Consider the following 26,643-nt stretch of genomic DNA (forward strand, 5'->3'; position numbering starts at 1 on the left):
TAACATTAGACTAAACTATCAGTAACCCTAACATCAGACTAAACTATCAGTAACCCTAACCCTAACATCAGACTAAACTATCAGTAAACATAACATCAGACAAAATTCTTGACACTAGTGTGGGCACTCATGTGAGAAGTGGTCAGAAGTTCGTGTCATTATCAGTTTTTTGTTGCTTTGTCATCACCCACACACAGAGTGTTACACACACACACACACATTTGTTACAGTGGATTCATTGGACAGGCACCAGCTGAGTGTAACAGAATCAACGTTGATTGGTTTATATTTAGAACTGGTTTATTATAGTTTGTATACAATTATTACATTTATATTATTTTAATTTTAGTACTGAATGAACATTAATTTTAACATTGTCAAGACCACTTATTTTGTCTTTCAGATGCATGTGTTAGACAAGCTTTAGTCTTATTTAAACCCTCAATCTTTTTTTCGAATATTCATTTATGGGATATTGAGAATTAAGAAGAATTTAAAAGAGTCCTAATTTATGACACCATTTTTGAAAATTTTAAATTATCCAACAATAAACGAATGGCTGACGAACGAACACATCTGATTGCTAGCGGAAGCTACCGTCATGCCAACTATAACGGGTACAGCGACGAAATCGATCTCAAGGAGGACGGAGAAAAAGGTAAGTCTAGTTTAAAAGCTTTAATAAACAAAAATAATTTATGCTTGAAGCAGAGCAGGGCCCAATGCATTTAAGGACCTTTTTCCTCTTTAAAAAAGTTAAAACTTTTACATTGGAATTAGAAGGTTTGTTTAATATAAATAATTTTTAAAAGAAAATGAAAATCCAGTTACTTTTCTATTGTAGAAATAATTAAAAGCTCCTAAAGGGCTACCAGTCCTTTCTTACTTTAAAGTAGTGGGATTCAGTGTGTGTGTGTGTGTGAGGGGGGGGGGGGGGGGTCGAACAGGACCCATCCGTAATAATATTACATGCATTGTCGCATGGTCATGCAAGCCATTGAGAGAATTAGGCTATAAATAAAACTTGAAATTACTCTTTTGTGAGATCGACATCCAGCACCCGTAAATTTACATGCATCGCTACAAACCTCAACTAACTGGGAAATTCCCTACCCCATCCCACAGACCTGCAACTCTTTCCCAACTGTCAGTCCTCCGCGAAATTCCATGTTACTAAACATGCATAATAACAACTGAGCAATTTAAAAAATTCATAAAAAACGTTTTAATAACAAGCTTTTATGTAATGATGCACTAAAAAGTAGAAAATAAATTATAGACTACTATTTAAATAACTATAAAGAAAAGCGTGGGTCACTTTAGTATCTATTGGATACCTTTACTAATGTTAAGGAAGACACCCACGCTTTTCTTTATAGTAATTTAAATAGTAGTCTATAATTTATTTTCTACTTTTTAGTGCATCATTACATAAAAGCTTGTTATTAAAACGTTTTTTATGAATTTTTTTTCAGTACTTTACATGTTTTATCTACAATAGAGTTACATGACTAAAAACCATTGCGCGCCTAATGAATATCACGTTCAGTAGGCGCGCAATGGTTTTTGAACGCAGCCATTACATGGTCGTGATGGCGCAGCTATTGATGACGCGTGTGGTGTGGTTGGCTAGACATGCCTACTAATTCGGTCCAAATTTTAATTAATTCATAAAAAATCAATTAGGCTTCCAATTAAGTCAAATTTAGTTTCAGATTGCATTGTCTTCATGTCTTGACCCACGTGCCAACTGTGAATCGTATCGGTCAAGTAGAACTGTCCGAATTTTCACTCCTGCGTTTCCGTCTAGACTGACGACAGACAGAGGAAGTGAGTTAAATAAAAGCTTGTAAAAAAAAACAAGCATGGACAGTGCATTGAATGCATTTGTCAATGTTTTTACAAGCTTTTATTTAACTCACTTCCTCTGTCTGTCCACACAATTAAAAATACACAATTGGTAACGCGTTGATGAAACCCTTACGAATTGTTTTGTTACCCTGGAATGTCGGACTAGATCTCAGCAACGCGGACGGGTACGCTAGTTAGTATAAACATTCTTCAACATTCCACAGTGATCGGGAAGGAGATGTTTGTGATGGAATTTTTAAATATCAATATTTGCTCTCTATGATGAAGTTATTTGTTATGAAACACATTTTAGGTATGCCCATTGGGTCAGTAGCTTGGCCATCCTAAGAAACGAACATACAGAAGCAGCTAAAGTAGATATCAATGAACATATTAATTATTTTTTCAAAATTAAAAGCATAAAAAACAGATCTAAATAAATCATTAGCAATTCTTTTTAAAGTGTGTCACAAGATCGGGTGTTACCCTATGTGTTTACTACTGGTGTCACACCATCGTCTCCAACAAATTTGTGTTTACTAATGGTGTCACACCATCGTCTCCAACAAATTTGTGTTTACTAATGGTGTCACACCATCGTCTCCAACAAATTTGTGTTTACTACTGGTGTCACACCATCGTCTCCAACAAATTTGTGTTTACTAATGGTGTCACACCATCGTCTCCAACAAATTTGTGTTTACTACTGGTGTCACACCATCGTCTCCAACAAATTTGTGTTTACTAATGGTGTCACACCATCGTCTCCAACAAATTTGTGTTTACTAATGGTGTCACACCATCGTCTCCAACAAATTTGTGTTTACTAATGGTGTCATACCATCGTCTCCAACAAATTTGTGTTTACTAATGGTGTCACACCATCGTCTCCAACAAATTTGTGTTTACTAATGGTGTCACACCATCGTCTCCAACAAATTTGTGTTTACTAATGGTGTCACACCATCGTCTCCAACACATTTGTGTTTACTAATGGTGTCACACCATCGTCTCCAACAAATTTGTATTGTCGGTGGGGTGTCACCCCTCCTTCGCTAATATGTTATTATTTTAGCTGGATACAACTTAGTTTTGACAGTACATTTTACAATGTTTTGTCATGGTGTCACACCTCTGCCCCCGCTTTATAAAGCTACTGTGTTTGGTTACTTAGAAAAAAACAACCAAATTAACTGTAAGCCTGTAACATTTTTACAACATAATAGTACAGTATAAATACACAGGACATAAAAAATACAAATTGTACAGAATATTTATTTAGAATCCTCCATCATAATTAGCAGTTGTTTTCTTCGTTAGACTCTATTGCAGCCTGACGGCTGACGAAGGGGCCCACTGATAATTTTTGCATAGGGACCCGAAAATCCTAGTTACGACACTGTTACAGCTTCATCAAACTTGTTTTCAATAATCTTTTTTACTTACTATGTAACTGATGTAGCCCTAACCCACATTTAAAAATATGTAGTAAATTCAGATCACAAGCTATTTGGCTAGATTTTAAAGTCAGACCACGCGCTGTGTGGCTATATTTTTGAATAAATAACTCAAAGGATCATACGCGTCAACACACGTCATCGTAATAGTTTCAGACGCTAGAACATTCACATGCATCGTCATGACACCATGACACACAATACGTCAACACACACCATGACACACATTCGTCAACATACACCATGACACACATTCGTCAACATACACCATGATACACATACGTCAACACACACCATAACACATACGTCAACATACACCATGACACACATACGTCAACACACACCAGGACACACATACGCCACCACACTATGACACACATACATCAACTAACACCATGACACACCAACGTCAACACACACCATGACACACATACGTCAACACACACCATGACAGACATACGTCAACACACACTTTGAGACGTATACGTCAACACACATCATGAGACGCATACGTCAACACACACCACGACACACATACGTCAACACACAAGCAATGATAAAGAGACTGTGTTTGTTTGTGTATACCTATCATCTATCTATCTACATACCTATTTATCTGTCTGCCTGTCTGTTCGCCTGTCTGTCTGTCTTTCTGTCTGTCTTTATGGCTGTCTGTTTTTCTGCCTGTCTGTCTGTCCGCCTACCTATCTGTCTACACACATACACACAAACACACACACGCAAGCACACAACACATTAAACGGAACTAGCGGCCGTACCCGGTGCCCTGAAGTCGTGTAACCTGTGGCTCCCGAGAGCGCCCCCCCCCCCCCCCCGCTGTACTCGTGCTACAACAATACACTTGTGGTTTGTGCAAACAAAACCTCGTCTATCCTGTCTACAAATGTCTACACTTGAAATTCTGGGCTACAGTTGAAACAGCCCTTAACTTGATCTGCTCTTCACAGCTTATCTCCAGATCTAAAATTAGTAGCCGCTTGCTGTGAAAATTAGGTATGAAAAATCTATGTAATCGTACTACATTTTTGAAAAAATCTTTTTAAAAATATGACAAGCAATAAAATTATAGTTACATTTGTAAAAATAAAAGCCATTTGGAAACCATCGATTACACTCATTATTATATTTTTGTATCGAATATAAGCCGTTGAAAAACCGTTTAGAATTATTTTATCAATTCAAGTATTTTCAAAAACTGCCCTCAACCTCTGCTTGAAGTCAACCGGAACGGCCATGGAGAGTAAAACAATAAAAGTCAGAACAATTGATTTCCGTGATAAAAAATACACAATAGTGTATGGCGTAGTATTGTATTTATATTAAATAATACAACATCCCCAATCACCACAACACACTGACTCTACTAATCTAAATTGAAATAAAAGTGTTTGATAAATTACTATCATATTAGGGGTCATCCATAAATAACGTCATGCTTTTTTTGGACTTTTCACTCCTGCGTTTCCGTCTAGACAGACAGACAGACTGTCGAGGAAGTGAGTTAAATAAAAGCTTGTAAAAATAAAAAAATAATAATAAAAAACGTTTTAATAACAAGCTTTTATGTAATGATGCACTAAAAAGTAGAAAATAAATTATAGACTACTATTTAAATAACTATAAAGAAAAGCGTGGGTCACTTTAGTATCTATTGGATACCTTTACTAATGTTAAGGAAGACACCCACGCTTTTCTTTATAGTTATTTAAATAGTAGTCTATAATTTATTTTCTACTTTTTAGTGCATCATTACATAAAAGCTTGTTATTAAAACGTTTTTTATTAATTTTTTTTTCAGTACTTTACATGTTTTATTTACAATAGAGTTACATGACTAAAAACCATTGCGCGCCTACTGAACATCACGTTCAGTAGGCGCGCAATGGTTTTTGAACGCAGCCATTACGTGATGGCGCAGCTATTGAAGGTGATGACGCGTGTGGTGTGGTTGGCTAGACATGCCTACTAATTCGGTCCAAATTTTAATTAATTCTTAAAAAATTAATTAGGCATCCAATTAAGTCAAATTTAGTTTCAGATTGCATTGTCTTCATGTCTTGACCCACGTGCCAACTGTGAATCGTTTCGGTCAAGTAGAACTGTCCGAATTTTCATTCCAGCGTTTCTATCTAGACTGACGACTGACGACTGGCGACAGACAGAGGAAGTGAGTTAAATAAAAGCTTGTAAAAATAAAAACCAACAATTTAGCTTTAAAGGTAAATTTACTATGATTTAAAAAGAAAATTTGGGGGCCCCTAAAAATTGGCTGCAGCCCTCTCAGCACCCCCCCCCCCCCCTTAATCCGCCACTGCTTATTACACAAATGTTATGAAACATTCAATTTTCTGGCAACAAAATTTTGGAACCATTTGGAACCAGCAGAGGCGTAGCGAGGGGGGCGGCGGGGGGGGGGGACATATGTCCCCGGGCGCCGACCTTAGGGGGGGGGGGCGCCAAATTGAAAGTTTGAGGGGGGGGGGTGCAAATGAAAAGTTCGAGGGGGGGTGCAAATCGAAAGTTTGAGGGGGGGGGGTGCAAATGAAAAGTTCGAGGGGGGGTGCAAATCGAAAATTTGCTCCCGAGGGGGGCGCCAAATTGAAAGTATGTCCCCGGGCGCCGGGAAGGGTCGCTACGCCTCTGGGAACCAGCTTTTCAAGTCTATTGTCGAACAAATGCGATTGTTAAATAAAGTTTTAGAGTAAAATTAAGATATTTCCAATGAACAGCGTTAAGGTTTTCGTGTATAAATCATTATGAAAATGACAAAAATAGATACAACAATTATTTACGTCACAGCTTTTGTTCATATAGAAATAATTCTGAAAGTTGGATTTCCATAAACTGAGTAGATAACAAATTCGTTTGATTATTAAATATCAAACTGTATAATACAAATTAAAACTTCAACAAACCTTTGAAATGAACACTGTAAATTTTTAAAAGCTGCATCAATTATAAATTCATTTTTTTTAAAGTAAATAATTGACAATAAAATCGTTTCATTATTATATAAAAAAAAATTCATTAAATAGTATCCTTAGCAACTGACTTAGTAAAAACAAAAAATCTATCAAAACCAATTTTTTGTGCTTTTCTTGCGTCACGCTTTGCAGTTAGTTTAGAGTATAAACTTAATGAAGGTAGTATTTAAAATACGTTTTTTAACATACAACATTGTAGGCTACTTTATCAAAACATGCACATTCTATAATTTCTACTTTTTCGTATACATAGTATAGAAGAAGTATTGTAATCGAGCACAAAAACCACATGAAATTTTTTACAGTTTTCATCTTTTTACACATCTTTACTTTATCAGACACGGAGTATAGGGGACTTATTTTATTCGGACAAAAATAATAAATCCAGATTTATCTAAACTTCGGCGTTTTACGCGTAATTGAGTCGGAAAAACTGGGTTTTGCAATTCTTCCCGAGTGTATGTGTGTATGTCAGTGAACACGATAACTTGATTGCCGTTACAGCTAGGTTGATGAAATTTCATATATAAGTATTATATCAAATATATATATATATATATATATATATATATATATATATATATATATATATATATATATATATATATAATATAAGTGTATATAACTATTATATCAAATTTGTAGATCTGTTTTAACTTTTCAGCCATTTCCGGTAAATGAGAGTGGAACTTATTCTACTTTTAGTTTTTGAAAAGCCTATAACTTGAGCACTGTTTCAGATATAGAGACACAGTGCTCTCGAGATTTATAAGTAAAAGATTTAATTATCTGCCTTATGTCAAATTGTGATTAATTTCGGTTAACTGGAAGTAGTACTTTACGCTGTTTCCGATTTCTAAAAAAAAGCACATGAATTTATAAAGTACTAATATTTCGCACTTTTATACACACAATTTCTACTTTTCACTAGTTGCGCAATTCTTTTTTTCTTCGAGATTCTATTCTATTTTAAAAAGTTTATTTAAGAATTGGTTAAAAATCATATCTACATCCCGAGAAAGTTTAGGGAGATCAATCCCTCTTTATTTCTAACATGAAAACAAACTAAAATAAACCAGAGGGTGATCTCCTCTAAACTTTCTCGAATATTCGATGGCAACTCGGGATATAGACATGATTTTTAATCAATTTTAAATACTTAAACTTTTTAAAATAGAATAAAATCTCGTAGAAAAAAAGAATTGCACACCAAGTAAACGCCAAATAAAATGTGTATAATAGTACGGAATATTATTAGTACTTTATAAATTCACATGCGTTTTTTTTTTTTTTTTTGTTGAGAAATCGGAAATAGCAAAAATTACTACTTCTGGTCAACAGAAATTACTCAAAATTTGATAGAAGGCAGAGAATCTGATCGTTTACTTACATGTGAAATTTCATTTATCTATCTGAAATAGTACTCAAGTTATAGGCTTTTGAAAAATTTAATGTAGAAAACGTTTCACTTCCGGTTATCGGAAAAGTGTTCTAATCAATTCCCCAAAGTTTCATGGCGATCGGATGAACGGTGTGAAACCGCAATCGACTTTTATTTTTATATACCGTATATTGAGAAAAAACAAATCACGCCCTACTGGGGCGCCATCCCTGCGAATTCGAAGTTTTTTCTCAACAGCTTCCCAAAGTTTCATGGCAATCGGATGAAAGGTGTACTAACACATAAAAGACAGACAGATACACAGACATACATAGAATGCTTTATATATATAGATAGATAGATGATAGACAGATGAAGAGATATCCGTCGCTAATTATAACATAATATGTAGAGACCCATCCATGAAAATAGAATAAAACCACCAAGCAATCTTCATTTGCTTTCTTTATAGAAATTCCGGCGAAAACTTGGAACGGTATGATCGTTTTTGCTCCATGATTAATTCTGTTTTATCTACTAACAATATATGGGGAGCCGAAAGACACTTACCCGAATTGGGTAACTTTAATCAGTTTACTAAAAGCTAAAGGATATTGGCAAGATATTATTTGTTCTTTGAATCTGAACGAACACCAGGGTTAAGGATAAATCAAGCACAATAATCGATTACATCTAAGCATCACGTGACTGTAACCTGACTCACATCCGTGTCTCTTCTTGTGGTTTACCGACAACTGCCCAACCACTCTACTGCTGACTGCCCAACCACTCTACTGCTGACTGCCCAACCACTCTACCACTGACTGCCCAACCACTCTACCACTGACTGCCCAACCACTCTACTGCTGACTGCCCAACCACTCTACTGCTGACTGCCCAACCACTCTACTGCTGACTGCCCAACCACTAACTGCTGACTGCCCAACCGCTGACTGCCCAACCCCTCTACTGCTGACTTCCCAACCACTCTACTGCTGACTGCCCAACCGCTGACTGCCCAACCACTCTACCGCTGACTGCCCAACCACTCTACTGCTGACTGCCCAACCGATGACTGCCCAACCACTCTACTGCTGACTGCCCAACAACTCTACCGCTGACTGCCCAACCACTCTACTGTTGACTGCCCAACCGCTGACTGCCCAACCACTCTACTGCTGACTGCCATACCACTGACTGCCCAACCACTCTACTGCTGACTGCCCAACCACTCTACTGCTGACTGCCCAACCGCTGACTGCCCAACCACTCTACTGCTGACTGCCCAACCACTCTACTACTGAATGCCCAACCACTCTACTGCTGACTGCCCAACCGCTGACTGCCCAACCAATCTACTGCTGACTGCCCAACTGCTGACTGCCCAACCACTCTACTGCTGACTGCCCAACAACTCTACCGCTGACTGCCCAACCACTCTACTGCTGACTGCCCAACCGCTGACTGCCCAACCACTCTACTGCTGACTGCCCAACCGCTGACTGCCCAACCACTCTACTGCTGACTGCCCAACCACTCTACCGCTGACTGCCCAACCACTCTACTGCTGACTGCCCAACCGCTGACTGCCCAACCACTCTACTGCTGACTTCCCAACCACTAACTGCTGACTGCCCAACCGCTGACTGCCCAACCACTCTACTGCTGACTGCCCAACCACTAACTGCTGACTGCCCAACCGCTGACTGCCCAACCACTCTACTGCTGACTGCCCAACCACTCTACTGCTGACTGCCCAACCACTCTACTGCTGACTGCCCAACCACTCTATCGCTTATTGCCCAACCACTCTACCGCTCGCTGCCCAACCACTCTACTGCTGACTGCCCAACCACTCTACTGCTGACTGCCCAACCACTCTACTTCTCGAAGAACATTTTTTCCTCAGTGTCTCTATGTGGCTCCTACCGTCTTGCTGTCATTCTGTGCTGCACATTTTCCATGACCATAACATTCGCGGCCCAGGCCAGTATGAGCTCAGCCATGGTGTGTATGATGCTAGATACCAACACTTACAATTGGACTAGCACAAATTGGACCATGACAGCCAATTCTAACACAACAAATTGGACGACTGCGCAAATCGTAGTTATGGAGGAAAGTCTCAACGATGTAAGTAGATGTTAGAACTCTTTATGAGTTCAATTTTCTGATAGTTAGAAACGCTTTATTGCTTTGCATTACATTTTGTATTTCTCATGTACGATTTACTTAATAACATTACATTTCGTATTTCTTATTTACGGTTTGATCAATAACATCAAATACCGTTTTTTTTCTCATTTGTTGTTTGATGTATAAAACATCAAATTCCGTTCCTCTCATAATATTGGATCGACGACATCAAATATTTTTTTATTTTATGACTTGATTAATAATTTCAAAATTCGTACATCCATTTAAAAATTTTTTTTCTCTCATTTAAGATTTAGCAACAAGTTAAAATTTCGTTTGTCTCATGCCTACGATTTGATCAATAAACCATCCAATTTAGTTTGTCTCATGCCTACGATTTGATCAATAAACCATCCAATTTCGTTTATCTCATGCCTACGATTTGATCAATAAAACATCAACTTTCGTTTGTCTCATGCCTACGATTTAATCAACAAAACATCCAATTTCGTCTCACCTAGCCTTGGAAGTTTAACTGGGACAAGACAAGCCAAGGCTGGGCACTCTCATCTTTCTTTGTTGGCTACTACATCTCGCAGCTGCCTTCAGGCATTGCAGCAGCAAGGTACGGGGGCTGGGGGAGACAGCAAGGTACGGGGGCTGGGGGAGGCAGCAAGGTACGGGGGCTGGGGGAGGCAGCAAGGTACGGGGGCTGGGGGTGGCAGCAAGGTACGGGGGCTGGGGGAGGCAGCAAGGTACGGGGGCTGGGGGAGGCAGCAAGGTACGGGGGCTGGGGGAGGCAGCAAGGTACGGGGGCTGGGGGAGGCAGCAAGGTACGGGGGCTGGGGGAGGCAGCAAGGTACGGTTTAATGGTTGGGGGAGGCAGCAAGGTACGGTTTGGGGGCTGGGGGAGGTAGAAAGGTACGGGGGCTGGGGGAGGTAGTAAGGTACGGTTTGGGGGCTGGGGGGGCTGAGGGAGGCAGCAAGGTCAGGTTTGGGGGCTGGGGGAGGCAGCAAGGTACGGTTTGGGGGCTGGGGGAGGTAGAAAGGTACGGGGGCTGGGGGAGGTAGTAAGGTACGGTTTGGGGGCTGGGGGGGCTGAGGGAGGCAGCAAGGTCAGGTTTGGGGGCTGGGGGAGGCAGCAAGGTACGGTTTGGGGGCTGGGGGAGGCAGCAAGGTACGGTTTAATGGTTGGGGGAGGCAGCAAGGTACGGTTTGGGGGCTGGGGGAGGTAGAAAGGTACGGGGGCTGGGGGAGGTAGTAAGGTACGGTTTGGGGGCTGGGGGGGCTGAGGGAGGCAGCAAGGTCAGGTTTGGGGGCTGGGGGAGGCAGCAAGGTACGGTTTGGGGGCTGGGGGAGGCAGCAAGGTACGGGGGCTGGGGGAGGCAGCAAGGTACGGTTTGGGGGAGGCAGCAAGGTACGGTTTGGGGGCTGGGGGGGGGGGCTGGGGGAGGCAGCAAGGTACGGTTTGGGGGCTGGGGGGGGGCTGGGGGAGGCAGCAAGGTACGGTTTGGGGGCTGGGGGAGGCAGCAAGGTACGGTTTGGGGGCTGGGGGGGGGGGCTGGGGGAGGCAGCAAGGTACGGTTTGGGGGCTGGGGGAGGTAACAAGGTACGGTTTGGGGGCTGGGGGGGGGGCTGGGGGAGGCAGCAAGGTACGGTTTGGGGGCTGGGGGGGGGCTGGGGGAGGCAGCAAGGTACGGTTTGGGGGCTGGGGGAGGCAGCAAGGTACGGTTTGGCGGCTGGGGGAGGCAGCAAGGTACGGTTTGGGGGCTGGGGAGGCAGCAAGGTACGGGGGCTGGGGGAGGCAGCAAGGTACGGTTTGGGGGCTGGGGGAGGCAGCAAGGTACGGTTTGGGGGCTGGGGGGGGGGGTTGGGGGAGGCAGCAATGTACGGTTTGGGGGCTGAGGAGGCAGCAAGGTACGGTTTGGGGGCTGGGGGAGGCAGCAAGGTACGGGGGCTGGGGGAGGCAGCAAGGTACGTGGGCTGGGGGAGGCAGCAAGGTACGGTTTGGGGGCTGGGGGGGGCTGGGGGAGGCAGCAATGTACGGTTTGGGGGCTGGGGAGGCAGCAAGGTACGGGGGCTGGGGGAGGCAGCAAGGTACGTGGGCTGGGGGAGGCAGCAAGGTACGGTTTGGGGGCTGGGGGGGGGGCTGGGGGAGGCAGCAATGTACGGTTTGGGGGCTGAGGAGGCAGCAAAGTACGGTTTGGGGGCTGGGGGAGGCAGCAAGGTACGTGGGCTGGGGGAGGCAGAAAGGTACGTGGGCTGGGGGAGGCAGCAAGGTACGGTTTGGGGGCTGGGGGGGGGGCTGGGGGAGGCAGCAATGTACGGTTTGGGGGCTGAGGAGGCAGCAAGGTACGGTTTGGGGGCTGGGGGAGGCAGCAAGGTACGTGGGCTGGGGGAGGCAGAAAGGTACGGTTTGGGGGCTGGGGGGCTGAGGGAGGCAGCAAGGTACGGGGGCTGGGGGAGGCAGCAAGGTCCGGTTTGGGGGCTGGGGGAGGCAGCAAGGTACGGTTTGGGGGCTGGGGGAGAGTATAGGAGGGGAGAAAGAGAGAAAACAAAATAATCAGACAGCTTCAAATATGTATATTTCGCTCACACATAAAAGTTTAAATGTTGCAGATTATATAGCACTTAATATAGAAGTGTAATCATTAAAAAATTTGAATACATTTAGTTATTTGAATAGGTTCATCTATAATATAATCTATAATATAAGCGGGCTGTGTCTGTCCTTCCTTCCTTCCTTCCTTCCGTCCGTCCGTCCGTCCGTCCGTCATCGCTATAGATTTTGGAACCATAAAAGTAAGCATCGCACCATGCTGTGCTTTTCAGTGCACCGCAGTGTCCTATTAAAAGTAATAGAGTAGGGTTCGTTTATATAACGGCATAGAGCTATTTTATAAATGCCACTGTGTTTACTTTTTTGCATAACGTTATGAAAATATTGAATATTCGCACATTGCTAAAACATATTAAAAAAATCAATGTCAAATATCATTTTAGTTTATATTCCTAGACAAAATGGATACATTTCCATAAAAGTAGGTCGAAAAAACTAATTAATTCAACTTTTTTTTGTGGTAATTTTTTCAAGGGAGGTAATTTAAAAATATATTTAACTCAACAATAATTTAAGTTAATCTTTTTTTTTATTACTACCGCATTGATTAGTCTATGTTAAGGTTCATAATTAAAAGAGAAAAATGTTAAGATTATTTATATTATTTTCTAATTAGTCTATGATTTCTCAAAATCACTATTTTTAGTTTTTGTTTTTTGGTGTTAACAGATGGTGAAATTTTATAATTATAGTATAGAGAATGCTGGAAAGACTCTCTCTAGGCGCGGACGCCTGGGAAAAGCGTGTTTTTCGGTGGTTATTCTAATTACATTGCCAATGTGTTTTCTTAGAACCATAAAAGTAAACACCACTTGCCGTACATTCATTTGCATCGCATTGTTTTATTGTAAGTTATGGAGTAGGATCTATTTATGTGACTTAAATTTTTAATGTTGGAAGGCTCTCTTTGGGCGCGGACGCCTAAAAAAGCGTGTTGTTTGGTGGTGATTCTAATGTTGTGGTTGTGTTGTTTTTTTTTGGTTGTGTTGTGGTTGTGTTGTGGTTGTTTTTTGGTTGTGTTGTGGTTGTTTTTTGGTTGTGTTGTGGTTGTGTTGTGGTTGTGTTGTGGTTGATTTTTGGTTGTGTTGTGGTTGTGTTGTGGTTGTGTTGTGGCTGTGTTGTGGTTGTGTTTTTGTTGTGGTTGTGTTGTGGTTGTGGTTGTGTTGTGGCTGTGTTGTGGTTGTGTTATGGCTGTGTTGTGGTTGTGTTGTGGTTGTGTTGTGGTTGTGTTGTGGTTGTGTTATGTTTGTGTTTGTGGTTGTGTTTTTTGTGTTTGTGTTGTTTTTGTTTGTTTTGTTCTGTTCCAAAGTTGGTACATTTAAAAAAGATTTACCGTGGCGGAGCACGGGATGCAGCTAGTCTATAATATAAGCGGGCTGAGCGTGTGTCAGTCCTTCCATCCTTCCTTCCTTTCTTCCTTCTGTCATCGCTATAGCTTTTGAAACCATAAAAGTAAACAACGCACCATGCTGTGCTTTACAGTGCATCGCATTGTCTTATTATAAGGATTAGAGTAGGGTTTGTTTATATAACGACATAGAGCTATTTTATAATTTCCACTGTTTGTACAATTTTGCATAACGTAAAGAGAATATTAAATACACGCACATTGCTAAAACATATTAAAAGGATCAATGTCAAATATCGTTTCCGTTAATATTCCTAGAAAAAGTGCATACATTTTAATAACATAATAACTGTAGGTTAGAAAAATCTAATTAAACTGTTTAGTAATTTTGCCAAGGGAGGTAATTTAAAAATAAATTGAACTCGCGCTAAAAATGTGAATGCAAAATCTGCAAGACGGAATAATTGTTGGAATAATATAATTAGCAAAATGTGAATGCAAATTATGCAGACGTGTAAGAGTACATTATTGTTGGAATATTATAATTAGCATTGATTGATAAAAGGCTATATTTTATTTATTTTATTCACTGAATGTACTGTTTACTAATTAAAATTTTTAATCAACTATTCTCGAATTATTATATTAAGTCATCACGTTCATTAGGTGCGTAATGGTTTTAGTCATGAAACTTTATTGTAAATTTTAAAAAGTACTGAAAAAAATGCATGAATTTATAAAGTGCAATATGGTCGGTAAAACACGGATATTCTAAATACTGCGTTTAATTTATTTTATACACTATACGTATTGTTTACTAATTATTATTTTATCTTTTGGTTTCCGGACAAGCTAGGGGTTTTATAGCAGAGGCGTAGCAAGGGGGGGGGGCATTTGTCCCCGGGCGCCGACCTTAGGGGGCGCCTAAATGGGCTGGAAATACAAATTGAAAATTTGCGGGGGGGGGGGGGAGGGGGTGCAAATCGAAAGTTTGAGGGGGCGAGGTGGAAATTGAAAGTTTGAGTTTGTCCCCGGGCGCCGAAAAGGGTCGCTACGCCTTATTCACGGAGTCAGACGCGTCCGCCGGCGCTCGGAAAGGGCACGATTTGGCGCTACGGGCTAGACTGTGAGCAATATTCCTTGATGATTGCATTTAAATTGTTTTTATGGTATGAGTGTTGTGGTTTTTTTTTCGTTTGTGATTTTTTTTTTTGCGTTCATTTGTGTTGTGTTTAGTTTTGTTCTGTTCCCAAGTTGGTACATTTAAAAAAAGATTTACCGTGGCGGAGCACGGGATGCAGCTAGTTATTATATATTTAAAGAACATATTTTATTTTCTCGCTTTCAGAGCATTATTACAAATACGCTTATTATTAAAACTTTTTACAAGCTTTCATTTAACTCTTGCATCCTGTGTCTGTCGTCATTATGTCTGTCGACATTATGTCTGTCGTCATTATGTCTGTCGACAGACTGTACATTAGTAACTCTGTCCGACCTATTAAACGCGTGTTCATTTGGTGCGCAACAGACATCCATCTGTTTAAAGAACTATGCAAAGACATGAATAAAGATCACGAGATTCTGCTTTACTACACGACATGACGCTGGCTGTCAAAAGGAAATGTGAATCGTTTTTTTGAATTGAAAGATGAAATCAAGTTGTTCTTGGAAGTGCAAGGGAAACAAAATCTTTTGATATACTTTAACGACAATAATAATACTTTCCCTGAGCTGACACAGGAGAAGAAATAAACACGTAACCCATTCTCTGATTCCCTTGATATTGCCAGCATTCCCGATGAACTGCAAAATGAATTTTTAGATTTGCGGAATGATTCCGCGTCACGTACCGTTTAATGAAAACCTCAGACAATTTTGTTGTATTATGCACCATTCAAACCCAAACGTGACATTGATTGCCTTTTGAGTTTTAGTTCCTTTTGTGTCTACATATCTTTGCGAGAATAGATTTTCAACATTTCTCCAATTAAAAACAAAACAAAGAAATAAATTAAATGTCGAGAATGACACGAGGTTGGCATTAACAAAAACTCAACAGCGAATGTCGAGGCTAAAATCCTTCCGTAATGTTGTTGACATGGAATACAAATGTGCTTTTTAGCGCAATTTCCATACTGGCAAAAATTGCGTTTAATAACTCGTCATTTCTGGATGGATGGATGTGTGTCCGCAGCCTTTAAGTCGTATCTCCTCCTCAACGAAGCAATATCGAGGACTAGTCCCAAAAGCAAATATGTTAAGAAAGTTCCAAGGATGATTGTGGGCCAAAAAAATTCCCGGAATTCCTTCCTGGATTTCACGGAAAAGCCAAAAAACCTCGAACAAATGCAGTTTTTGCTCCATATCTCGGCAACCAGACCGCTTAGCGACTTGAAACATTTACCAATCGATTCCTGCTATAATTTAGACCAATATTGCCGAAGAAAGTTTTCAAAAATATCCTTTCGTTCGGTCACAAAAAATTAATTAAGAACATTTAAACTGAGCATCTTGTAGGCCTAAGATGATTTAAACTGAACATCGTGTAGGAGTTTATATTTATAGGATGATATTTACAAAAAATTAAAAATTGTTATGGATAACATAAGGAAATTGCGCTTAAATCGTCACTAGACTTTTTATTAACTTGTTTAGATTTATTCTGAACGTTTTTAAAATGTATGAAGTAACCTGTTTTGAATTTTATATATTTGAAGTGAAAGTTTGGCTACTTTAATTACTTTATTAGCGGAATAAATGAGAATTAAAACCGAAACTAGATGGCGTGTGGGATCTACAAGGATATGGCAAGGTTTATTGTAAGGCCATAGCTCATTAACAATAGCGGATTATGGTGTTCCTCTGTCCCACTGGACTTTACATCAGCACCTGCTTAGTGATGTTATTTACTGTCATTCTGATATTGTACCCTAACCACTGGACTTTACATCAGCACCTGCTTAGTGATGTTATTTACTGTCATTCTGATATTGTACCCTAACCACTGGACTTTACATCAGCACCTGCTTAGTGATGTTATTTACCGTCATTCTGATAGTGTGCCCTAACCACTGGACTTTACACCAGCACCTGCTTAGTGATGTTATTTACTGTCATTCTGATAGTGTGCCCTAACCACTGGACTTTACATCAGCACCTGCTTAGTGATGTTATTTACCGTCATTCTGATAGTGTGCCCTAACCACTGGACTTTACACCAGCACCTGCTTAGTGATGTTATTTACTGTCATTCTGATATTGTACCCTAACCACTGGACTTTACATCAGCACCTGCTTAGTGATGTTATTTACTGTCATTCTGATAGTGTGCCCTAACCACTGGACTTTACATCAGCACCTGCTTAGTGATGTTATTTACTGTCATTCTGATAGTGTGCCCTAACCACTGGACTTTACACCAGCACCTGCTTAGTGATGTTATTTACTGTCATTCTGATAGTGTGCCCTAACCACTGGACTTTACATCAGCACCTGCTTAGTGATGTTATTTACTGTCATTCTGATAGTGTGCCCTAACCACTGGACTTTACACCAGCACCTGCTTAGTGATGTTATTTACTGTCATTCTGATAGTGTGCCCTAACCACTGGACTTTACACCAGCACCTGCTTAGTGATGTTATTTACTGTCATTCTGATATTGTACCCTAACCACTGGACTTTACACCAGCACCTGCTTAGTGATGTTATTTACTGTCATTCTGATATTGTACCCTAACCACTGGACTTTACATCAGCACCTGCTTAGTGATGTTATTTACTGTCATTCTGATATTGTACCCTAACCACTGGACTTTACACCAGCACCTGCTTAGTGATGTTATTTACTGTCATTCTGATATTGTACCCTAACCACTGGACTTTACACCAGCACCTGCTTAGTGATGTTATTTACTGTCATTCTGATATTGTACCCTAACCACTGGACTTTACACCAGCACCTGCTTAGTGATGTTATTTACTGTCATTCTGATATTGTACCCTAACCACTGGACTTTACACCAGCACCTGCTTAGTGATGTTATTTACTGTCATTCTGATATTGTACCCTAACCACTGGACTTTACACCAGCACCTGCTTAGTGATGTTATTTACTGTCATTCTGATAGTGTGCCCTAACCACTGGACTTTACACCAGCACCTGCTTAGTGATGTTATTTACTGTCATTCTGATAGTGTGCCCTAACCACTGGACTTTACATCAGCACCTGCTTAGTGATGTTATTTACTGTCATTCTGATATTGCACCCTAACCACCACTTTTTCTATGCTCTTATTTCATTCTCCACTGTCAGTAACCTAGTTCCGAGCCATACAGTATAGAGACTTCACATATAGCTATAGATCCTGATTGAATTTTTTTGACAAGGCATTTGAATTACACATTGGCTTAGAATGTTAAAACGTGTTTTATCACTGCTGATTCTGATCAGAACGTCATGGGCGGTGCCACTATCATTAAACTGGTTATTACTGCTCCTTTAACCCGTACAATTAGTTCTGCATTTGTTGTTGACTGTGTACGAGAAGGCAGCGCAAAGCTGCGAAATCCAAGACTTCGAGCTGTTGGATTCCAGTTTGCTTCCTCTAGCTTGTTTCATTATCCCATCAACCAGTCGTGTTTCGTTATACCATCAACCAGTCGTGTTTCATCAACCAGTCGTGTTTCATCAACCAGTCGTGTTTCGTTATACCATCAACCAGTCGTGTTTCATCAACCAGTCATGTTTCATTATACCATCAACCAGTCATGTTTCATTATCCCATCAACCAGTCGTGTTTCGTTATACCATCAACCAGTCGTGTTTCATTATACCATCAACCAGTCGTGTTTCATCAACCAGTCATGTTTCATTATACCATCAACCAGTCATGTTTCATTATCCCATCAACCAGTCGTGTTTCGTTATACCATCAACCAGTCGTGTTTCATTATACCATCAACCAGTCGTGTTTCATCAACCAGTCATGTTTCATTATACCATCAACCAGTCATGTTTCATTATACCATCAACCAGTCGTGTTTCGTTATACCATCAAACAGTCGTGTTTCATTATACCATCAACCAGTCGTGTTTCGTTATACCATCAACCAGTCATGTTTCAATATACCATCAACCAGTCGTGTTTCGTTATACCATCAAACAGTCGTGTTTCATTATACCATCAACCAGTCATGTTTCGTTATACCATCAAACAGTCATGTTTCGTTATACCATCAACCAGTCGTGTTTCATTATACCATCAACCAGTCGTGTTTCATCAACCAGTCATGTTTCATTATACCATCAACCAGTCGTGTTTCATCAACCAGTCATGTTTCATTATACCATCAACCAGTCGTGTTTCATTATACCATCAACCAGTCATGTTTCATTATACCATCAACCAGTCATGTTTCGTTATACCATCAACCAGTCGTGTTTCATCAACCAGTCGTGTTTCATCAACCAGTCATGTTTCATCAACCAGTCGTGTTTCGTTATACCATCAACCAGTCGTGTTTCATCAACCAGTCGTGTTTCGTTATACCATCAACCAGTCGTGTTTCATCAACCAGTCGTGTTTCGTTATACCATCAACCAGTCGTGTTTCATTATACCATCAACCAGTCATGTTTCATTATACCATCAAACAGTCATGTTTCATTATACCATCAACCAGTCGTGTTTCATTATACCAGGGGTCTCCTAACTACGGCCCGCGGGCCGGATGCGGCCCGCGAGGTCCTCTCATCCGGCCCGCGGAGATCTTTTTGTCCACGGAAAAAACGTTTGTTGGTGATAGGTGAGGAACTTTGCCCAGAAAAATCAAAGACAGGACTGGAAGAAACTGGCCCCCGAACTGAAATTTGATAGTCAATGCGGCCCTCGGACTGAAAAGTTTGGAGACCCCTGCATTATACCATCAACCAGTCGTGTTTCATTATACCATCAACCAGTCATGTTTCATTATATCATCAACCAGTCATGTTTCATTATACCATCAACCAGTCGTGTTTCATTATACCATCAACCAGTCATGTTTCATTATACCATCAACCAGTCGTGTTTCATTATACCATCAACCAGTCGTGTTTCATTATACCATCAACCAGTCATGTTTCATCAACCAGTCGTGTTTCATTATACCATCAACCAGTCATGTTTCATTATACCATCAACCAGTCGTGTTTCATTATACCATCAACCAGTCATGTTTCATTATACCATCAACCAGTCGTGTTTCATCAACCAGTCATGTTTCATTATACCATCAACCAGTCATGTTTCATTATACCATCAACCAGTCGTGTTTCATTATACCATCAACCAGTCGTGTTTCGTTATACCATCAACCAGTCGTGTTTCATCAACCAGTCGTGTTTCATCAACCAGTCATGTTTCATCAACCAGTCGTGTTTCGTTATACCATCAACCAGTCGTGTTTCATCAACCAGTCGTGTTTCGTTATACCATCAACCAGTCGTGTTTCATCAACCAGTCGTGTTTCGTTATACCATCAACCAGTCGTGTTTCATTATACCATCAACCAGTCATGTTTCATTATACCATCAAACAGTCATGTTTCATTATACCATCAACCAGTCGTGTTTCATTATACCAGGGGTCTCCTAACTACGGCCCGCGGGCCGGATGCGGCCCGCGAGGTCCTCTCATCCGGCCCGCGGAGATCTTTTTGTCCACGGAAAAAACGTTTGTTGGTGATAGGTGAGGAACTTTGCCCAGAAAAATCAAAGACAGGACTGGAAGAAACTGGCCCCCGAACTGAAATTTGATAGTCAATGCGGCCCTCGGACTGAAAAGTTTGGAGACCCCTGCATTATACCATCAACCAGTCGTGTTTCATTATACCATCAACCAGTCATGTTTCATTATATCATCAACCAGTCATGTTTCATTATACCATCAACCAGTCGTGTTTCATTATACCATCAACCAGTCATGTTTCATTATACCATCAACCAGTCGTGTTTCATTATACCATCAACCAGTCGTGTTTCATTATACCATCAACCAGTCATGTTTCATCAACCAGTCGTGTTTCATTATACCATCAACCAGTCATGTTTCATTATACCATCAACCAGTCGTGTTTCATTATACCATCAACCAGTCATGTTTCATTATACCATCAACCAGTCGTGTTTCATCAACCAGTCATGTTTCATTATACCATCAACCAGTCATGTTTCATTATACCATCAACCAGTCGTGTTTCATTATACCATCAACCAGTCGTGTTTCGTTATACCATCAACCAGTCGTGTTTCATTATACCATCAACCAGTCATGTTTCATTATACCATTAACCAGTCATGTTTCATTATACCATCAACCAGTCATGTTTCATTATACCATCAACCAGTCATGTTTCATTATACCATCAACCAGTCATGTTTCATTATACCATCAACCAGTCATGTTTCATTATACCATCAACCAGTCGTGTTTCATCAACCAGTCGTGTTTCATTATACCATCAACCAGTCGTGTTTCATCAACCAGTCATGTTTCATTATACCATCAACCAGTCGTGTTTCATTATACCATCAACCAGTCGTGTTTCATCAACCAGTCATGTTTCATTATACCATCACCAGGCATGTTTCATTATACCATCAACCAGTCATGTTTCATTATACCATCAACCAGTCGTGTTTCGTTATACCATCAACCAGTCATGTTTCATTATACCATCAACCAGTCGTTTTTCATTATACCATCAACCAGTCATGTTTCATTATACCATCAACCAGTCGTGTTTCGTTATACCATCAACCAGTCGTGTTTCGTTATACCATCAACCAGTCATGTTTCATTATACCATCAACCAGTCGTGTTTCATTATACCATCAACCAGTCATGTTTCATTATACCATCAACCAGTCGTGTTTCGTTATACCATCAACCAGTCGTGTTTCGTTATACCATCAACCAGTCGTGTTTCATCAACCAGTCATGTTTCATTATACCATCAACCAGTCATGTTTCATTATACCATCAACCAGTCGTGTTTCATTATACCATCAACCAGTCATGTTTCATTATACCATCAACCAGTCGTGTTTCATCAACCAGTCATGTTTCATTATACCATCAACCAGTCGTGTTTCGTTATACCATCAACCAGTCGTGTTTCGTTATACCATCAACCAGTCGTATTTCGTTATACAATCAACCAGTCAACGAAATATCAATGCGTACAATAAATGTTTCTGCTAAGTTAATCTTGTATGTCACTTGTATGACCTTATTCCAACAAACTTATGATCCATCTATGTACCATATCACAAAAGAAACTGTTACAAAAGGGAGAACATAAAAGGCTGGTCTAAAGAAATTAGCGCTTGCTACAAACTACCCTCTTAACTAAGATCAGGCATTTTTTTTTCTTACATTTTTAATCTTTTGTAAAAAGAAAACGCATCTTAATGAGAATTTAATTGGCGTCGGGTTAAGTTTTAATGAACGAAAATCATACACCGTAATTATGAAACTTTTCCCGGACCGTCGCACACACGCTTTTACACACACACACTCACACACACACACATTTATATATATATATATATATATATATATATATATATATATATATATATATATATATATATATATATATATATATATATATATATATATATATATATATATATACGAGGGAGCGCCAAATTGAATGTTCGCCCCGGGTGCAGGGAAGGGTCGCTACGTCTCTGTCGGGGACCCTTTTGTCAGGGTTAATATCTCTTTACTCAATTATTTTAATTGTGTAACTATTCCTCACCAATTTATTACATAAAATCCAGCATCCTTTATACAACAAAGCCCGTTTTTTCTTCCGTTTTAGGTTTGGTGCCAAACGTGTGGTTGTGATCGGGCTGATTTTTACTTCAATTTTCCAACTGCTAGCTGTTCCGGCAGCTTATTTTGATGTTGCCTGGTTGTATGCAGATCGAGTATTGGCAGGGGCAATAGATGTTAGTAAACTAGCAGCAAAATGCAGTTTAGTCTGTGCTAAAATTAAAGTAGAACCCCACTCCCACGTCATGTTGGTATTTAAACACCACCCCCACATGTTGGTACCTAGACCCCGACATGTTGGTACCTAGACCCCCACCCCCACATGTTGGTACCTAGACCCCACCCCCACATGTTGGTATCTAGACCCCACCCCCACATGTTGGTACCTAGACCCCCACCCCCACATGTTGGTACTTAGACCCCACCCCCACATGTTGGTACCTAGACCCCCACCCCCACATGTTGGTATCTAGACCCCACCCCCACATGTTGGTACCTAGACCCCCACCCCCACATGTTGGTACTTAGACCCCACCCCCACATGTTGGTACCTAGACCCCACCCCCACATGTTGGTATCTAGACCCCACCCCCACATGTTGGTACCTAGACCCCCACCCCCACATGTTGGTACTTAGACCCCACCCCCACATGTTGGTACCTAGACCCCCACCCCCACATGTTGGTACCTAGACCCCACCCCCACATGTTGGTACTTAGACCCCCACCCCCACATATTGGTACCTAGACCCCCACCCCCACATATTGGTACCTAGACCCCCACCCCCACATGTTGGTACTTAGACCCCACCCCCACATGTTGGTACCTAGACCCCCACCCCCACATGTTGGTACTTAGACCCCCACCCCCACATATTGGTACCTAGACCCCACCCCCACATGTTGGTACTTAGACCCCACCCCCACATGTTGGTACCTAGACCCCCACCCCCACATGTTGGTACTTAGACCCCACCCCCACATGTTGGTACTTAGACCCCCACCCCCACATGTTGGTACCTAGACCCCACCCCCACATGTTGGTACTTAGACCCCCACCCCCACATGTTGGTACCTAGACCCCACCCCCACATGTTGGTACCTAGACCCCCACATGTTGGTACCTAGACCCCACCCCCACATGTTGGTACCTAGACCCCACCCCCACATGTTGGTACCTAGACCCCACCCCCACATGTTGGTACCTAGACCCCACCCCCACATGTTGGTACCTAGACCCCCACATGTTGGTACCTAGACCCCACCCCCACATGTTGGTACCTAGACCCCCACCCCCACATGTTGGTATCTAGACCCCACCCCCACATGTTGGTACCTAGACTCCACCCCCACATGTTGGTACTTAGACCCCACCCCCACATGTTGGTACTTAGACCCCCACCCCCACATGTTGGTACCTAGACCCCACCCCCACATGTTGGTACCTAGACCCCACCCCCACATGTTGGTATCTAGACCCCACCCCCACATGTTGGTACCTAGACCCCCACATGTTGGTACCTAGACCCCCACATGTTGGTACCTAGACCCCACCCCCACATGTTGGTACCTAGACCCCACCCCCACATGTTGGTACCTAGACCCCACCCCCACATGTTGGTACCTAGACCCCACCCCCACATATTGGTACCTAGACCCCCACCCCCACATGTTGGTACTTAGACCCCACCCCCACATGTTGGTACCTAGACCCCCACCCCCACATGTTGGTACTTAGACCCCACCCCCACATGTTGGTACCTAGACCCCCACCCCCACATGTTGGTACTTAGACCCCCACCCCCACATATTGGTACCTAGACCCCCACCCCCACATGTTGGTACTTAGACCCCACCCCCACATGTTGGTACCTAGACCCCACCCCCACATGTTGGTACCTAGACCCCACCCCCACATATTGGTATCTAGACCCCACCCCCACATGTTGGTACCTAGACCCCACCCCCCCCCTTTTGGTATCTAGACCCCACCCCCACATGTTGGTACCTAGACCCCACCCCCACATGTTGGTACCTAGACTCCACCCCCACATGTTGGTACTTAGACCCCACCCCCACATGTTGGTACCTAGACCCCACCCCCACATATTGGTACCTAGACCCCCACCCCCGGAATATAGGTACCTAGACCCTTTTTCTCACGAGTTTGTGTCTAGAAGTTGAAAAAAAAGTAATTTTAATTTCATTGTGTTCTGTTTCCCCACGGCCTCCTGGTAGGGCCTGCTGTATGCCCCAACATTTGCTCTAGTGGGTCAGTGGACACCAAGACATGAGACGAGCTTGCTCTTTGGAATTGTTGGAATGGGTAAGTCGAGATGGCATGAACGACGTCTCATGTTACCTTGTAAGTCGAGATGGCATGAACGTCTCATGTTACCTTGTAATTCAAGATGGCATGAACGTCTCATGTTACCTTGTAAGTCGAGATGGCATGAACGTCTCATGTTACCTTGTAAGTCGAGATGGCATGAACGTCTCTGGGTAAGTCGAGATGGCATGAACGTCTCATGTGACTTTGTAAGTCGAGATGGCATGAACGTCTCTGGGTAAGTCGAGATGGCATGAACGTCTCATGTGACTTTGTAAGTCGAGATGGCATGAACGTCTCATGTGACCTTGTAAGTCGAGATGGCATGAACGTCTCATGTGACTTTTTGGTTCCTGTGTTAATGTTAGCGGTATCTGAAACAATCAAACGGTGATGGCCATGGTTCAACCTTTTTATTCAGCTGCGCATAAAATGAGTTGTAGTCAATAAAATAGAATTACTCACATTGACATTATATGTCCCTAATAACCACATTATTCAATGACTTGAGAGTTCAGTTTTAACATGTATTTTTCACGACAATTGTTAGTACCAGACAGTTTTCGATCGTTTTTCTAATCGTACTGTTTATCTCACTGTTTATCTCACTGTTTATCTCACTGTTTATCTTACTGTTTCTCTCACTGTTTATCTCACTGTTTATCTTACTGTTTCTCTTACTAATAATTTCAGGCATGGAGTTGGGTGATATGTGTGCCTATGTTGTTTCCCTTTACTCGTGTGAGATTCCCATCCAGGGTGGTTGGCCTTTTGTCTTCTACACACTCTGTAAGTAAAGTTGCTCCCATTATGTTCTCTCTCTCACTCACACTGTAAATAGTCTTGTCAAGTCAAGTACTCTATCTGGGCATATGAAGTTGAGTACACCGGTCACACTGACTTCGGCAAAAGAAGGGATAGTATGGTCAGCACTTTGCCCAGCAGCCTGTACGGCTGTGTGAGGTACCCGTCATAACGTGAGTGAGGTACCCATCATAACGTGAGTGAGGTACCCATCATAACGTGAATGAGTGAGGTACCCATCATAACGTGAGTGAGGTACCCATCATAACGTGAGTGAGTGAGGTACCCATCATAACGTGAGTGAGGTACCCATCATAACGTGAGTGAGGTACCCATCATAACGTGAGTGAGGTACCCATCATAACGTGAGTGAGGTACCCATCATAACGTGAATGAGTGAGGTACCCATCATAACGTGAGTGAGGTACCCATCATAACGTGAGTGAGTGAGGTACCCATCGTAAAATGAGTTAGGTACCTATCAGAGCTGGACGAACTCCTTTATGTATGCCTCACTTACACAATGTGTAAATATTTTTTTCTCTTAATATTTTTTTTCATTTTTGATAGTAGTGTAGTAAAAAAAAGAATCCCTACAGTAGTGTAGTAAAAAAGAATGGTTAAATACATTTTTAAATGCGCAAAATGAGCTTACATGTAATGACCTTACTTCCAGCCGGAATGGGCCTTTTGATATCTGCTTTATTCATCGTGTTTGTCACCGACTCGCCATTCGACAATGCTCTGATATCAGAAAAAGAAATTCAATTTATTGCCCAGTCAGTGCCAAGAGCCGGAAACAAATCTAAAGAAGCTTTGGTAATTATAAAATTATATTATTGATATGTATTAGCAAGGAAATCATTCTCTGCCTTTTTTCCCACG

At 41.6% G+C, this 26,643-nt stretch overlaps 1 protein-coding gene across 3 annotated transcripts in view; it reads left to right on the top strand.

Annotated features, from left to right (window-relative positions):
• The first annotated feature begins 368 nt into the window (after positions 1-368).
• The window catches only part of LOC131929754 (sialin), a 45,281-nt gene continuing 19,006 nt past the window's right edge, over positions 369-26,643 (top strand). For all 3 annotated transcript variants that reach the window (XR_009383995.1, XR_009383994.1, XM_059286101.1), the window contains exons 1-7: positions 369-658; positions 9,604-9,827; positions 10,352-10,455; positions 22,673-22,802; positions 24,864-24,951; positions 25,648-25,743; positions 26,435-26,577. Coding sequence is in view for 1 of the 3 variants with exons in the window: in XM_059286101.1 (XP_059142084.1) it covers positions 556-658; positions 9,604-9,827; positions 10,352-10,455; positions 22,673-22,802; positions 24,864-24,951; positions 25,648-25,743; positions 26,435-26,577 (888 nt within the window). In the remaining 2 variants the exon portion in view is untranslated. The remainder of the gene's footprint in view (positions 659-9,603; positions 9,828-10,351; positions 10,456-22,672; positions 22,803-24,863; positions 24,952-25,647; positions 25,744-26,434; positions 26,578-26,643) is intronic.

Source organism: Physella acuta, unplaced genomic scaffold (assembly GCF_028476545.2).
Source record: "Physella acuta isolate Inbredline_101_S28 unplaced genomic scaffold, ASM2847654v3 ptg001670l, whole genome shotgun sequence".
Taxonomy (NCBI): Eukaryota; Metazoa; Mollusca; class Gastropoda; family Physidae; genus Physella; species Physella acuta.